Source organism: Leucopleurus acutus (genome assembly GCF_964270905.1).
Source record: "Leucopleurus acutus genome assembly, chromosome: 1".
In the NCBI taxonomy this organism is placed as follows: Eukaryota; Metazoa; Chordata; class Mammalia; order Artiodactyla; family Delphinidae; genus Leucopleurus; species Leucopleurus acutus.
The window spans coordinates 66,191,883-66,208,575 of record NC_139142.1 but is presented as its reverse complement, the minus strand read 5'-3'; the positions used below and the strand labels follow the sequence as shown (position 1 = coordinate 66,208,575).

The following is a 16,693-nucleotide window of genomic DNA, read 5'->3' as shown; positions in this document are numbered from 1 at the left end:
TGTTATCTCTAAGCCTCTGATAGTTGTTTTCCCCATTTTTATTCTAGAAGAGAACCACAGCTTCCCATCAATAAAAAGTAAGATTAAAAGGATCATGAATAAGGATTATATTTGCAGAACCTGTCTGTTTTATTCAACAAACGTTTATGAAGTATCTAGTTTGTGCCAGAAGTTGGGGAAACTCAGAAAGAGATGGACACTTTGTATATAGCTTTAAATTTTTGCTTTGAACAATAACATTTTGATAAGAGCTGAGTTTCAGTATTTTGCTGGCTGTGTCACTTTTCTCACCTATAGAAAGGAGATGATAAAAACCCATCTCATAAAGTTCTGTGAGGAGTCAATAAGATAGTGCATATAAAGCACTTATCCCAGTGCCTGACATAGAATAAGCGCTCAGTATGTGTTAGCTGTTATTTACTGTGAGGCTTTGTCCACAGTTAGCTTCTTAACTATTTCTTTTCCTGTGCTTCTTCCTGCTATTTTTCCCATGTTGCCCTCAGAAGTGAATTTCTAAAGCGTACATCTTATTGCGTATCACTGCTGCTTTGGTACCATCTCTGTTGTCTCAAGAAGAAAGTCTCAAATACAGGAATGGCATTTGGCACCTTACCATCTGACCCTGACCTTTCTTACCAAACTAGCTTCTGCCTTGGCAGCTTACTGGGTTGCAGCCCAAAAAGGCCACACAAGTTGTAGTCCGCTGCCTTGGCTTATGCTCTTTCTTCTGCCTAGAATTCCTGCTGTAGGCCTCAACCCCTCTTCTCACACTCAACCTGAAGAAGCGATTCTCTCTGGGCAACTCAGAGGTCCCTCTCATTCTTCCCAAACAGAATTTTTTGATCCCTGTCATTTATAACTCTTTAGCATTTATCTCATTATTAGAGTTAATGACATGTGTCTTGCTCTCCCACCAGCTTGAGTTCCTTGAGAGCAGAGACCATAACTTATTCATTATTGTATCACTGGAACCTAGTAGGCATGCAGTAAAAACTTGTTGAAATAATGGATTGAAACTTGGTTTAATTTTGTTTTGATTTCAGTGTGTCTTTATTATTCTAGGTTCTGGGCCTTGTCCAAAATATGAGTGTTTTCCAGTGTCCAAAATGTAAACACAAAACTCATATTTTTGGTGCTGATGGTGCAAGGAGACTAGCACGGACCCTTGATCTTGATATTCTAGGTAAGACCACAGGATATTCTTTTACAAAGAAAAGGCATGGTGATGAAGAATGTCTCAGAAAAGGATGAATTGCTTTTGGCTTTGTGTTTTAAATCGTTAGTATAGCACAGTTCTGTGTGTTAACCTTTCTTTGGCTTTTTGTGATACTTCATTAGTGGAAGGCTTTTTGAATAGGGGGTTTGTTCTGCCAATTATGATAACTCTTGCTATAGATAAAAACTGCCTATAACTTGAATTTGAGAGGAGAGTTTTGTGGTTTGAGTATTGTGATTTGAAGCCCACATTTTAAATAATGATCCTCAGTTTGTTTGCTACGTTGGGAAGACAGCTCTCAGTATAAGCAGATATATATACAGAAATACCTGTTCTGCATGTTGTAGCAACCTTTGGAAGTGTCAGTTCTTGGTGTGTATGAAGAAATGCCGTCCTGATCAGTTCTGAATTTATTAGTCCTTTTGCTGTAGAAAACAGTATTTTCTGTTTTCTGTAATCTTCTTATATGTAACCTTTTTATTCTGTAATCTTTTTATGCCATGTCTATAAAATATGCCCCTTGAAATTTACACTGTCTATACAGTTCATGTTACTGAATTGAAGGATTCATTAGTGTTTTGAGAAGTAAAATCATGTGTTAAAGGAGCAAAACACAGATTTTGGATAAAACATGATTTTTAACAAATCCAAAAGCAACTTAATGGACTTTTTAGGAAACATGTTTGATATTCTACTTATGAGTTGTTGTTTTTTTTCCTTAATTAATTAATTATTTATTTATTTAATTTTTGGCTGTGTTGGGTCTTCGTTGCTGCCTGCGGGCTTTCTGTAGTTGCAGGGAGCGGGGACTACTCTTCATTGTGGTGCATGGACTTCTCATTGCGGTGGCTTCTCTTGTTGCAGAGCACGGGCTCTAGGCGCATGGGCTTCAGTAGTTGTGGTGCACAGGCTTAGCTGCTCCACGGCATGTGGGATCTTCCTGGGTTCGAACCCGTGTTCCCTGCATTGGCAGGTGGATTCTTAACCACTGTGCCACCAGGGAAGTCCCTACTTACGAGTTTCTGTTCTGAGCAAAGGCAGGTGTTAGATGCTAAATAACGGAGGCATAGAGTGAATTATTAGTTTAGGGTAGTTAACAATTAAGATCCCTTAAAGATCAAGGAGTTTCAAAACATTCTTTATTATAATTAAGTTTCTAAAATTTGATGTTAAATGTATTATTGTTTTTATGCATTTGTACTAAAGCAGCTACCACAGTACCAGGTGAATACTAATGATATATTTTGATACATTGTTATAATAGCTACTAATTATATTCTGCAACAGTTTTTCATTTAACCTAGGAAGTTCAATTTCCCAAATCTGCATAATAACATAACAGATTGACATTCACTTATATAATAAAGTAAATGTGTAATTATAATGACGTTATTGAATTATACTGACAGTATTATAATTCCCTAATTCATGAATGGGTGGTATGATTTTGTAAGTCAGTTATTTAGAACTTGAAACGTGTCTCCTAGAGAAACAGTTTCACATACGGAAGATACATTTTAACCAACAGCTCACAAGTGTAATCAGAAAATCAGAAACACTGATTACTGATCACAGAAAGTGGGTAATGCTATAGACTGCTGTATCTCAAAGTGTTATGGGAAAAATAATTTAGAGTTCTAATGTGGAGCACATCTCCTCCTTTTAATGTCATGGGACCCAGAGGGATGTCCCATGAACTGGAGCAGGGGCTCTGATGATGAAGAGGTTGGAATTGGGAATGAGGAACTGAAATCAGGGAAAGAGCTCTCACAGCCATGGCCTCCTGGATGGGTGAAACCCCCAGGACCCTTTACTGACTCTCTGGCTGCCTCTTATTTTCATCCATGGGGCTGTGTTTCAAATGATTATTTCATAAAATGGCTCTTCAGAACTTTATCCATATTCACCTACAGGGGCAGTTTGTACATAGTAGTTAAAGCTCTCAGATCATGCCACAGAAACCCCTTTAACTTATGTCACTGAAATGTGCTTCCTTCAGCCCTAACCCCTCAAAAATACTTTTCAAGGCCAGGCCAAACCATACCCACTCTCATTACCTTTACTCCTTTTTATCCTTCTCCGTATACGATTGTTAGCCTATTACTGCTCTCACTGTGCCACTGTTTTCTAATAAGGTTTTCCTCTTTCTTGTTCTACCCTTCTGCGGATTGTGAGTCTCTGGAGGGCAGAAGTGATGTCACTAGGTGGCTATAAAACGGAGAAGGTTTTACTTTTTTTTCTTTCATTACTGTAGTAGAAATGAAAGCATTCAGTATTCTTTACTATATAATGGCAGTTCATAAATCAAGAGAAAAAACTTTGCAGGTTTCTAAGTATTTTCTGTAATATCTTCTCCTGCCTGCCCCTGTGATAGCTTCCTACAGTCTAAAGTTGATCTATAGAATAGACATCAAATTTACTGAAAAGCTGGTCTTTAAATGGTTACTGAAGTATTCATGTATTTTGTCTATTGAACTTTTAGGAAAGAGTTAAACAGTTGGTTAAGATCTCAAAATTTGCTGGTAGGAGGAGCATGAAATATCTGTTCCTCCATGTAGCTCATAATATAAATTGTAGTAGGTTTGTAATTTTGTAACACATTCTTCTGCATTATTTCTGTTGCCTGGCTGAATGAATTCTTTACATAAAACACACACACTCTCTAGTAAGTCTGTGTCTTTATTCCTGTTTCACCCCTACGTTTTTCATGACATTTTTTTTTTTAATTCCATATATATGTGTTAGCATACGGTATTTGTCTCTCTCTTTCTGACTTACTTCACTCTGTATGACAGACTCTAGGTCTATCCACCTCATTACAAATAGCTCAATTTCGTCTCTTTTTATGGCTGAGTAATATTCCATTGTATATATGTGCCACATCTTCTTTATCTATTCATCCGATGATGGACACTTAGGTTGTTTCCATCTCTGGGCTATTGTAAATAGAGCTGCAATGAACATTTTGGTACATGACTCTTTTTGAATTATGGTTTTCTCAGGGTATATGCCCAGTAGTGGGATTGCTGGGTCATATGGTAGTTCTATTTGTAGCTTTTTAAGGAACCTCCATACTGTTCTCCACAGTGGCTGTATCAATTTACATTCCCACCAACAGTGTAAGAGGGTTCCCTTTTCTCCACACCCTCTCCAGCATTTATTGTTTCTAGATTTTTTGATGATGGCCATTCTGACTGGTGTGAGATGAATGGACTTGAGGCTATGGGGAGGGGGAAGGGTAAATGGTGACAAAGCGATAAAGAGGCATGGACATATATACACTACCAAACATAAGGTAGATAGCTAGTGGGAAGCAGCCGCATAGCACAGAGAGATCAGCTCGGTGCTTTGTGACCGCCTGGAGGGGTGGGATAGGGAGGGTGGGAGGGAGGGAGACGCAAGCGGGAAGAGATATGGGAATATATGTATATATGTAACTGATTCATTTTGTTGTGAAGCTGAAACTAACATACCATTGTAAAGCAATTATACTCCAATAAAGATGTTAAAAAAAAATAAAATAAAAATAGAATTTGTTAATTATGCAAAAAAAAAAAAACCACACACACACACACACACATGCACACACACACGTTTCAATAACCTTTGGGTGGACTTGGAGTAGGTGTAAGAATGCTGAGTACCATAACAAGTCAACTCTTCTACTCCTTTTACTGCAATTTTTTTTTTTTTTTTTTTTTTTTGCGGTACGCATGCCTCTCACTGTTGTGGCCTCTCCCGTTGCGGAGCACAGGCTCTGGACGCGCAGGCTCAGCGGCCATGGCTCACGGGACTAGCCGCTCCGCGGCATGTGGCATCTTCCCAGACCGGGGCACAAACCTGTGTCTCCTTCATCGGCAGGCGGACTCTCAACCACTGCGCCACCAGGGAAGCCCTACTGCATTTTTAATCTCAGCCTTTTGAAAGGCTTCATTTGTGATGGTGTGGTAGAAAGAGTCAATTGGATGATGGATCAGAGCATTTTTCCTCTAAATCCTACTACCTAATATATCCTCAGGGAAGACACATACCCTCTCTGACCTCAAGTCTGTATATTGGGGGTTCTTATATATTTTCTGAGAGCTCATCAAGCTCACAAGTTATATATAATGCTATATAGATTAATACATAATAAAAGAAAAATAATTCTATCTGATAAAGAGGCAGATAGTTGAAATAACAGGTCTGGCCTAATTTTCAGCAGTTCTCTTAGCTCAGTCATCTGCCATCAGGAAGATTATTTTGTTGACTTTTTTTAAACTACTTTGCCACCCCATCTTTTCCTCTTCAATTTCTTCTTGTTATGTGGCAAGATATGTCTATATCAGTTATTACAGGGAGAAAAATTTACAGATGTCTTCCAGGCTATTTGTTGCTGAAAGACTTCCAGCAAAGAATAAATCAGAGGCCTTATTCCATGATTGGCTGCCACACTGCTTTCATATATACATATGTGATCATGGAACTGCCCTCAAATGGAATATTTTGCCCCTAATTTTCATTTGAAATTTGTTTTTCAGAGATTTAGCGATTTGAGGATAGTCATAACTCAAGTTGATTTGAGTCGATTTGTTTCTTTCTGCAATTCAAAGAATTAAATTCTAAAAGCCAATATACACTTTTGCGGTACTAATGGATATCTGGTGGGCTCTTTTAGGAGATATTCCCTTACATCTTAATATACGGGAAGCTTCAGATACAGGCCAGCCGATTGTGTTTTCACAGCCTGAAAGTGATGAGGTAAGTTATATTTCTAAATATGTATTTTAATTTCTTTTCACAAGATATATACTTTTTGATGTATAGAAAGAAAGTTGGGGAGATCAAGTTTGTCTATTTGGAATACATATGTTAAACAAAGATTAGTTAACATATCCAAAGTATCTTTAAGTTACTATTTTATATGGTAGACATACCAGTGCTGACTCTGAATTATCAACTGGACACGGTCACCTACAAAGAATTGTCACCCAACCAGTTTTTTCATGAAGAACACGAACAGTAAGAGCTTGTAGAGTTCTTATGTTGCTGGCTAGCAATATCTAACTGCCCGAGGTTATTATATTTCAGTATTAGAAGTTCATCTGATTGTTGGGAGAAGGAAACCTAATACAAGAAAATATTGAGTCGGATATAGGGAAACTGTATAAACCTTTAGAGATGGGATTTTCATTGCATTTATTTTAATAAATAAGATTGAGGAGGTGAGGTGGGAAAACTAGTAGTGTTTCATTAGCTAATATCATTGGGGATACAGTTGATAGATTTTCAAAGATTGCTGAAGCTTAATGCCTTTAAGCATAAATTCTTTAATTTTACTCCTTTTTAAAATAGAAATAAAATCATCCATATATATCTCTTCTTTCCTAAGTAGCACTTGCTATTTAGGTTTGAAAGTGAGCCATCATCTGGTACATCAGTTTTGATGTCGTTTTTGTGCTCCTTTGCCAAGCAGCCCCAATCAGTCTTCTAGTAGTTCCTTTTTTTCCCTTATGTAATGAGTATAACTTTATAGTACCATTATTTTGTCTGTCCATAACTACTACCCCTTTTATTCTAGCTTGCTTCCTCTAATCCCATGTGAACTGGAAAATAAAAGAGCCAAGCTTGGTTAGAGCTGCGAATAAAGTAAGGGCAAAACTGACAGTCAGGAGTCTCAGATTGGTAAAGTAGATTCATTCTGAATTATCTCTTTTAGGTGCCCAGAGCTCCTTTCTCTTTCTTAAGGGTTGGCAGTTATGATATAGGTGATTGAGTTGCTGGGAATATGATCTCTGAGTAAACGCAGTGTAGTACTTATCATTGTTTTTCTTTTCTCTGCCTTTTAGGTAATAAACGTTAAATTTCCTTTTCAGTCTTTTCTTAGAAATCTTTTGGATAAGCAAAAACCATAACCTTTTATTGCTTTCATAGTTGAAGTCTGGCAATCTCAACTACCATAGGTGTACTTTATGCAGTGAATGAAAAGTTGTATGAAAATTGAGGGTTTTTAAATTACACACTTTTAAATGCTTCCTGAGAACAGACAATTTAAAGACATTCTGTGGTGAATACAAATAATTACCTACTAGTTTAATTCAATTATGAACTTACGTTTTTAAATATTTTCCCACCTGTCCATTATTGCTTGTTTTCTTTGAGATTCTCCAAAAGCAAGAAACATTTCAAAAAGTTAAAGGAATGTAATATAACAGAGAACATATAGCAACCATCAAAAGGTAATATGATTTAAAACTCTAAACAACAATGTTTGTAGAGTTTGTTGGAGTTACATGTTTTTAAAATCTCATTTACATTTACGTAAACATTAGACCTATTATTTTACTGTTGCTGGGTGACATTTATGGGAATGTGAGCAAGCTGCCTCTTTGGGGTTTAAGTTAGATTTGATTTGGTGAGGTCTCTGCTAAAGTAGTGAGAATTTCATGCACCACATTGTCAACCTCACATGTGAAGACTTCTGCCTTATATATGAAGACTTCTGAGCAATTTTAAGATTTAGACATGTCCATGAAAAGGAAAAAAAAATGGAGCCTTGTATTTAATTTGTTTCCATGGAAGTTATTGCTTCCTACTCTTAGATTGCAGACATTCATTATTATTAACCACCTTCCTAATAAAATAGCAGTTAGAGTATGCTAGACACTGTTAGACATTTATATACTTTCTATGCTCACAAGAACTTAATGTAATATATAAATAGTCCGCATTTTGCAGATGAGGAAACCGAGGCTCATAGAAGCGAAATAGGTGTCCCAAGGTCACAGAACTAATAAATGGTAAGATGTGATTAAAAGGCAAGTCTGTTCCTTCCAAATATTGTCCTCTTTCCATTGTATCACATTCTGGGTCCTCTACTAATAGCTATGATTTCTTCAATTCCTTCTAAGAAGTGAGTACAGTACTTGAGTGTATTAAATACAATATATTATTTGATTCTCATAGCACATTTGTGAGATATGTATGATAATCTCCATTTTTCAGATGAAGAAGCGAGATTCATTTATAGTAAGGAATTTGTCTAAGGTAGTACTAGAGGCTATTTCCACACTCAGCTCTGAAACCATAGTCCATGTATCCTCTTCCTGGTGCAGTATCTGCTTCCCTTCCTAATTAATTGCAAGATTACTTCAGTGTCTCTCTATTGTGTATATGTAGGCTAGCTTCAGTTCACCTCCTTTTCATATCGCAGAGATCTAGAGAAGAGGGTGGGCACACTCTGCCCCTCAGGTCCCACTGGTGTGCACAACCACAGGGCATAATACAGAGAGGATCCTAACCTGGGTCTGAGAATCCCATGAAGTTATATCCAGAATATATGAGTGTGCATTTTTCTGAGGAACTGAACAAGGGCTTTATTAGATTCTCAAAGAGGTCTCTGCTTGAAAGGAAAAGCATTAATCTGTATTAGCTTGGGGTTTCATTAAGAAGAATGCCACTTTCTAAGTGTGGCCTTAGGCAAGTTCCCTCATGTCTCTGAACGTTTCTCTCCATCTGTAAATTGTTATCATAATGAGAAGGATTAAATGAGATGATAATGTGAAAATACTTTGAAAAATGCCAAGTAGAATACAACTATGAGTATTTATGTCTTCTGAAATGTTCTCTATAAGATGCTATAGCAATAAATGTCTTTCTTCTGCCCTTTATCAAAGGATTGAGTCCATTTTTGCCCTTCCCCTTACGTAGCTTCAAATAAATGTCACTCTTTGGTGGCATCTAAAAATCAGAGCAGAATTTGACTCATGAGATATGGGTAGAGTTCTCAGCTTCAGCATTAAAGATATTGTCCTAGATATTAGGAAGCTGTTGCTGGGTCCTGGAATCAGGATCCTTCTGGTTATTCTTATGGTGAATCTTACCTCCTGATAATCCCCTTCCCTTTTGCTCTATGAACTTAAATGGAAATACGCTCTCAGAAGCTGGTCACAGCCCTCTGAACAAATTCTACCATATGCATGGAAGCTTAGTGCCCATTCTACCTGCATGTCTTCATTTAAAGAATGAAGGAAGTGTTTACTTGCCAACATGATAAACTTCTGCAAAAGTTAATGGGACGGAATATGCAAAATTATTTGTTAATAGTTAGCCCCTTAGATTGATACTTTTTATTGTTTGCTTTTAGGGGTTTACTACAGGCAAATTTATTAACAAGTAAAAGTTTCATCTTTAGCTTTTTGTCTTCTTTCTAATTCTACCTTCTCTTCTCCATCTTCCATCACTCCCTCCTCTCAGCACCAGGTTCCAGGGCTCTCATTCTCTGCCCATAAAATCTTTGAAAATTAGGCATTAGGGATTTAACTCTCCCAGTAATATTTAACTTTCAGAAGAGACAAACACTAAGAGCACAGTGATTAATCGAAAGGTATGAAATGTGCTGACTTTGAGGCATCATTGGAAAAGTTGGGAAGGGTTACAGTACCAATTAAAAAGCTCCATCAGGGCTTCCCTGGTGGCGCAGTGGTTGAGAGTCCGCCTGCCGATGCAGGGGACACGGGTTCGTGCCCTGGTCTGGGAAGATGCCACATGCCACGGAGCGGCTGGGCCCGTGAGCCATGGCCGCTGAGCCTGCGCATCCGGAGCCTGTGCTCCGCAACGGGAGAGGCCACAACAGTGAGAGGCCCGCGTACCGCAAAAAAAAATAAAAAATAAAAAGCTCCATCAGGCTTCTGCCTACTCAGCCAAAGGTCAGAACCTTCTGCATACGTGCACCACTGAGGAAAGGGGAGTAATTGAAACTCCAAATATAAGTAGTGTAAAATAGCCAGAGAAAGCAATAGAGGAAGGGAGAGAAAGTGGACACTTTAGGATTCAGAGCTCTTAAATTCAATAGCATTTCCTCTTGTTTGTGTAATTATAATTGTTCATTCAACTATATCTACCTTTTGCCTTTGATTGAGTCCGGGACACAGTGATGGACTCATGATTGACTGTTAATTTTGTGGTTTCATTCTTTTTGTCAAGTAAAAATCTTAATATTGATGTGTTAAAAAGTGTGCTATAAGATATTCCTGGTAAAGACTTTTAAATGTAAATAGAAACTTTATTATCTTATAATTTCTACATTATTACCTCATAGTCCTAATATGAAATGACTGTGTATGGAAAATTGGAACTTCAAATATTTAAAAACAAAGACAAAGGGAAAAGCTCACCATAAAACTTCTGCACTTTGGTTGCCATCCAGTTCCTTTACTTGATAATGACAGAGCAGACAAATAAGATCCAGCTGTATTATCTGTGTCTCTAGGTGGCCCAATGAAAGATCTTGAATAGGAGAGAAGGGTTAGTTCATGTAGAGTTGAGTTGATGAGAAAGAGAGTATTAATAGTCTGAGAAATCTAAATCATATTTTTTACATATGACATGTATATGTTTGCTTTTCCTAGTTGTGGATTAAACAGAAGGAAGGGATTTAATTTACTTATTCCTCAGGCAGAAAAAGTGTCCAAAAGGATATGTTAATATGAGCTCTTCAATGAGATTGTAAATTACTTGAGGACATAATAGTAATAATAGTAGCCACTAGTATTTATTATTTGCTTCTTATATTCCAGTACTTCACATAGTTTATTCTTACTTAATATGCCCCAAGCCCTTTGAGGTAGATACTATTATTATAACCATTTTACACATATGGGAACTGAGCCTAGAAGGGTTAATTAACTTGCCCAGGGCCAGTGTTAATAAGTAATGGAACCAGGATTTTAAACCATACCTGTCTGATCTCAAGGCCCCACCTCTTCACCAGTGATCACTTCTGCCTCCCTTTTTTATTGTTACCTCCCACAGATTTCCCAAAACAATGCTTTGCACACAATAAGAACCAAAAAGTATTGGTTGAAATGATATTGCACTGGTTGAAAAAATTCAATCTCAACAGTTTTGTGGAAATTGAAACTGTTAAACTAAGCACTTTTAGTGGTTTCTCAGCAAATAAAAATCTAACCATTGCTTTGAGTGTGATATATTGAAAGTTTAAGCTTAGAGATAGTCCGTTAAAAAGCAAAGGTTAAATGTAGCAAAGTTGATTATTATGGAATCATTCAGTATTTTGTGCAGTCAGATAGGTTTATGTCTCTAATTTAACATAAGTTAGAACTAAGATTATAGAATGATATGGCCTCAGCTTGCCTTAGTGAGCTTTAAATTTTCATTGTAAAATATTAGGCTTTAAAAACCTAGAAAAGCTACTGGGAGATAAAAGGTATTTATAAAGATGCATGTGTTAGCATACAGTATTTGTTTTTCTCTTTCTGACTTACTTCACTCTGTATGACAGACTCTAGGTCCATCTACCTCACTACAAATAACTCAATTTCATTTCTTTTTATGGCCAAGTAATATTCCATTGTATATATGTGCCACATCTTCTTTATCCATTCATCTGTCGATGGTCACTTAGGTTGCTTCCATGTCCTGGCTATTGTAAATAGAGCTGCGATGAACACTGTGGTACATGACTCATTTTGAATTGTGGTTTTCTCAGGGTATATGCCCAGTAGTGGGATTGCTGGATCATATGGTAGTTCTAGTTTTAGTTTTTTAAGGAACCTCCATACTGTTCTCCACAGTGGCTGTATCAATTTACATTCCCACCAACAGTGCACGAGGGTTCCCTTTTTTCCATACCCTCTCCAGCATTTATTCCTTGTAGGTTCTGATGAACCTAGGGGCAGGACAGGAATAAAGATGCAGACATACAGAATGCACTTGAGGACACGGAGAAGGGGAAGGGGAAGGCTGGGACGAAGTGAGAGAGTAGCATTGACATATATACACTACCAAATGTAAAACAGATAGCTAGTGGGAAGCAGCCACATAGCAGAGATCAGCTCGGTGCTTTGTGACCACCTAGAGGGGTGGGATAGGGAGGATGGGAGGGAGACGCAAGAGGGAGGGGATATGGGGATATATGTATAGCTGATTCACTTTGTTATACAGCAGAAACTAACACACCATTGTAAAGCAATTATACTCCAATAAAGATGATTTTTAAAAAAAGATGCATGACTGAAAATCAGCACTTTTAGATTTAAGAGAAATATTTCTTTATAAAGTATATGTTATTTCCATTTTTAAACAAAGTCTGTTGTTTCTGTTAACTATAGCAGAGACTGAAACCATTTTTAGATAGAGCATTATGATTAGAATTACTTGTAGTTTGGATTTACTGTTTAATATGTAATGTGGTAGAAGGAGCTGGGCTTTGGAGTCAGGTGGACCCACGTGTGAATGTTCTCCAGCCTGCTGACTTTGTGACTTTGAGCAGACAACTCCAAGTTCTTCATCCACATTGAACCAATAGTGTTTATTTTACATAAGTGAGATTACTTATGAGATTACATAAATGAGATTACCTATACTAGTACTTGGTATAGTATGTACTCAGTAAAAACGTATAAGGCCTTATTCATGTTTTGAGAGCTATTCTTTAAAAAAAAAAAAAAAAGGACGCAAATGAAATTTTAACAGTTTCCTGGTAAAATAAAGTATAATTCAACTATTAGGGATTGAACATAGTTGTTGTTGTTTTTTTCAGTGATCTGACATAGGTATTGTTTATTGACATAGGTGGTGAGTTACAGAGGTGTGTTCAGTGTGTACAGTTTCACTGATCTGTGCACTTAGGACCAGTGCATGTATTTAAAAAAATTTTTTAAATATGTATCATCAATGAAAAAGTAGCATTTGAAAGTAGATTTATGTGTAATGTCCTTACACTGTCAAGGTAGATCTTAAAGGTACTAAATAGAATTACTCTCTGATTAGTTTTTAAATTATACTGATGTTTCTAGGTTAAAAACTGACAAATATTAAATATACAACTTCCAAAGAAAAGGGGTCAAGTTTATACTTCTTTTTAAAAGTTAGTAGAAAATAAGTTAGCATAGCTTGAATAAGAAATTAAATCAGGTCTTTTGGAGAGACCACAAAAGCTTGATAAATACAAACCCAAATATATCAATTATTAATATTATAAATAACCAATTGCTCCTTTTAAAGTCAAACATTTCTGACTATAATCATTGGATTTTTTTTCAAGAAGTAGAGCGAAAATATAAGATTTAAAGTAGTAACGTGAAACATATATTTTATGTTTCAACAATGAAACAAGTAGCATAGCAATATACATACAGACAACATACACTTAAAGGTTTGTCATTATTGTAATCAGTATCACTTAAAATTTTCATAATGAACAGTTTTCCAACATGTTGATTGAGAGATAACAGACATGACTGGCTTTTTTCACCACCCCCCAGGGGGGAAATGTAAGTAACCTTTTTTTTTTTTTTAACGTATATATGTATCTATTCTTTTTCAAATTCTTTTCAGAATATTGAGCAGCATTCCCTGTGCTATACAATAGCTCCTTGTTTATATGTATATGTATATATACATATGTATCCACAGATACAGGTACATATACACACACACAAATATGTTTGTGTGTATATGCATTTTTTGTTCTTTCTTTATGATCTTAATATGTGGCAAATATTTAAGTTTCTGGTGTGAGTTACAAATATGGCTTTCTCTTTGTGGCACAAGATTTTATATATATATATATATAAAAAATATCAAAATTCTTTTGTTTTTCAAATTGCTGATTTCTTAATACATTGTATCAACTTCATAATGTAAATACAGAGAGGTCTATATTAAAATATTTCCCCCAATGGAGGAAATATTTACTTTCAAGCATAGTTTTAAAAAATCAAGATGTGTGAAACACAGTTAAACGCTTCATCAAGTCAGGGTGAAGAAGACTCAAACAGTCCTTTTACCATGCGGAGTCAGGGAGCTGGTCAGCCTGGGTTCAGAGCCCAGCTCATCTCACACTAGCTGTGATGCTGTGGACAAGACTCTTCACCTTTCACGGTCTTGGTTTTCTTGTCTATAAAGTGGGAATCGTGACAGAATTTACCCCTTAGGGTAACTTGAGGATAGATGAAATAATACTTGGCAGATATTAAGTACTCAAGTAAAATTTAGCTCTTACCATTACTTCCAGTAGTAGCAGTAGTAGTACCAGTAGTATTAACAGTGGCGGCGGCGGCAGCAGCAGCAGTAGTAGTAGTAGTAGAAGTAGAAGTAGTATGTATACAATGGTAAACATATAAATGTATAAATTTCTGGTTCTAGAAAATTTTACTATTGTCTTACAGTTACTTTTTATAGATAAGATAGGAGAAATAAGTAGTATTTACATTTCAATTGTTTAAAACTTTAAAATGCAAATGCCATGACCATTGTTCTGACTGGACTGTGCAGGCATTAGGTTAGTTGTGGCCCACTTAGCACCTGGGAGCTGCTTTTTGTGTTCTGTTGTACTGGGGTGCCAGAGATGAAGAGTATGACAACTGATTCCAGGAATTCTTGCGTGGTACTTAAATCTCACCAAATGGAGGAGCCTAGGGGTGCTTGGTGCTGGTATTAGACACCATTGTCAGAGAGAATAAAGAAAATGCTTTCTGAAGATAAACATAGGGTGGTAATAGATAGCCTTTTCAAAAATGGCTAATAGCCCTTATGCCAAAGAAGTTTGGCAGTATCTAACTCAAGATATCAATTTGTCAGAAGAGGAAGGTGTAAGTTTTCTGCAGCTAGACTGGATTGCTAGTTTGCTGACACAGGAGTTAGAGTTTGAAAAACAGTAATTGCTGCTACTAAATATTTTTTTTGGAAAGTCCCCTTCCAAATAATCTAAACTCCTTTCTCCCCTGCCCTACATGCAATGTTCACAGCAGTATCTTCTAACTATTGAGTTTCCTCATCTCATTCAGCCTTTCTACTATTCAGTTCAGTAGACAGCTATGGCAAACTGTTTGCGAGTCATTTGATGTCTACTAGGGAGAAATATAGAACAAACAAATCTGTTCTTTTCCAGGCCAAAGCCTACCTGAGGATTGCTACCGAAGTGGTAAGAAGATTGCCACCACCTCCAGAGTGATTCCCCAAGTGTCTTGGAAATCCGCCTGGTGCTTGACAGTAAGACCTTTGGAAATCAGCAGTGTGGTGGTGAAATCTACAGAAATAATAGCAATCATAGTTGTTTTCTTGTATTTCTAAAGAAATAATGTCTTATCTTCAAATTTGATTTGCTAAACAATGACTTAACAAAGTTTTTACATACCGATGCTTACTGCTACATTTAGGAATTGTTTTGCAAGCTGTTGTGTACCAGCTTCACAGAACTGCATTTTATTTTATTGAACTACCCCTTAAGGAATCACGAGTTTATATTACAAGCCCAACCTTCAGTTCAGGAGAGAACTGTGCTCTTTTTGCAAGACTACAGAGTTAAAGAATTTACTGAATGTGAGTATGGATGTTAAGTGTGACATCTCTCCATCAGGCAGTTTGGTCTGGGTTTGAATCCTGCCTCTAGTACTATCTTGGACACATTCTTGTTCCAGATAAACCTCTACTTCTTCATCTGGACTAGACTCTCCCCTAGACTTAATAAATCTCAATCTCCAGGGGTGGAGTCTGGACATGTGTGTTTTTAATAAGATCATAATGATTCTGATTCTGATGGCAATACTAATAATAATAACTAACATTTATCAAGTGTTTTCTCGTGTCCTTATAGTTAATCTTTCATTCATATGAGTGGGGTACTGTTGTTATTTCCACTTTACAGATGGGGAAACTGAGATGTGGGAAAGTTAACTGTCTTCCTGAAGGTTACTGTCTAGCAAGTGGAGGTTTGAACTTGGGCAGTTGGATACTGGATCCTTCCTTTTGTACACCAAAGGGCATTTGTTTATTTCAAAAGAGGAATAAGATTATAGTATTCAGAATTTCCTCAAACTTATTTGACCATGAACTCTCCCAACCTCCCCTTTAGGAGCATTTCTTGGAGTTCATATTTCAAAGAATACACCTTGAAAAGCATCTTGTCTGATTGAGGCTGAGAGAGAGAGAGAGAGAGAGAGAGTGAGAGTGCCAGTCAAGGGTTCCCAAGGTTATAAAGCTGCAAGTACTGATAAGAGTCATTAGTTAATCCTCACTTACAAGGAGGTGGTCTGTGACCTTTGGCAAATGCCTGAGTTCCTTTGTAGTTAAGCAGCCAGAAAATTAGGTAAAGAGTTACATGTCATTATAAACATGTTTTTGCACACTTATGCTCACATTAAAAACTGTGCATGGATGTTTATAACAGCTTTATTTGTAATAGCCATAACAACCCAGAGTTTTCCAATGGGTGAATGGTTAGAAAAACTGTGGTATATCCATACCATGGACTACTACTCAGCGATTAAAAAAAAGAACAAACTATGGATACATGCAACAACCTGGATAAATTCCAGATAATTAGGCTGAATGAAAAAGCTAATCCGAAAAGGTTTTGTACCATATGATTCAATTTATAAAACATTCTTGAAATGACAAAATTATAGAAATGGAGAGCAGATTAGTGGTTTCCAGGGGTTAAGGAGGGGATTGGTGATGGGGGAGGGAATTGTG

At 36.8% G+C, this 16,693-nt stretch overlaps 1 protein-coding gene across 5 annotated transcripts in view; it reads left to right on the top strand.

Annotated features, from left to right (window-relative positions):
• NUBPL (NUBP iron-sulfur cluster assembly factor, mitochondrial) overlaps positions 1-15,255 on the top strand; it is a gene marked incomplete at its 5' end in the record, with an annotated part of 331,565 nt that extends 316,310 nt beyond the window's left edge. For 4 of the 5 annotated variants that reach the window (XM_082853543.1, XM_082853541.1, XM_082853540.1 and 1 more), the window contains 3 exons: positions 1,063-1,183; positions 5,874-5,956; positions 15,111-15,255. In XM_082853543.1, coding sequence (XP_082709669.1) covers positions 1,063-1,183; positions 5,874-5,956; positions 15,111-15,173 — 267 coding nt within the window. In that variant the 3' untranslated portion in view covers positions 15,174-15,255. The remainder of the gene's footprint in view (positions 1-1,062; positions 1,184-5,873; positions 5,957-15,110) is intronic. The other variant, XM_082853542.1, reaches the window with a different exon arrangement.
• Positions 15,256-16,693: the final 1,438 nt, after the last annotated feature.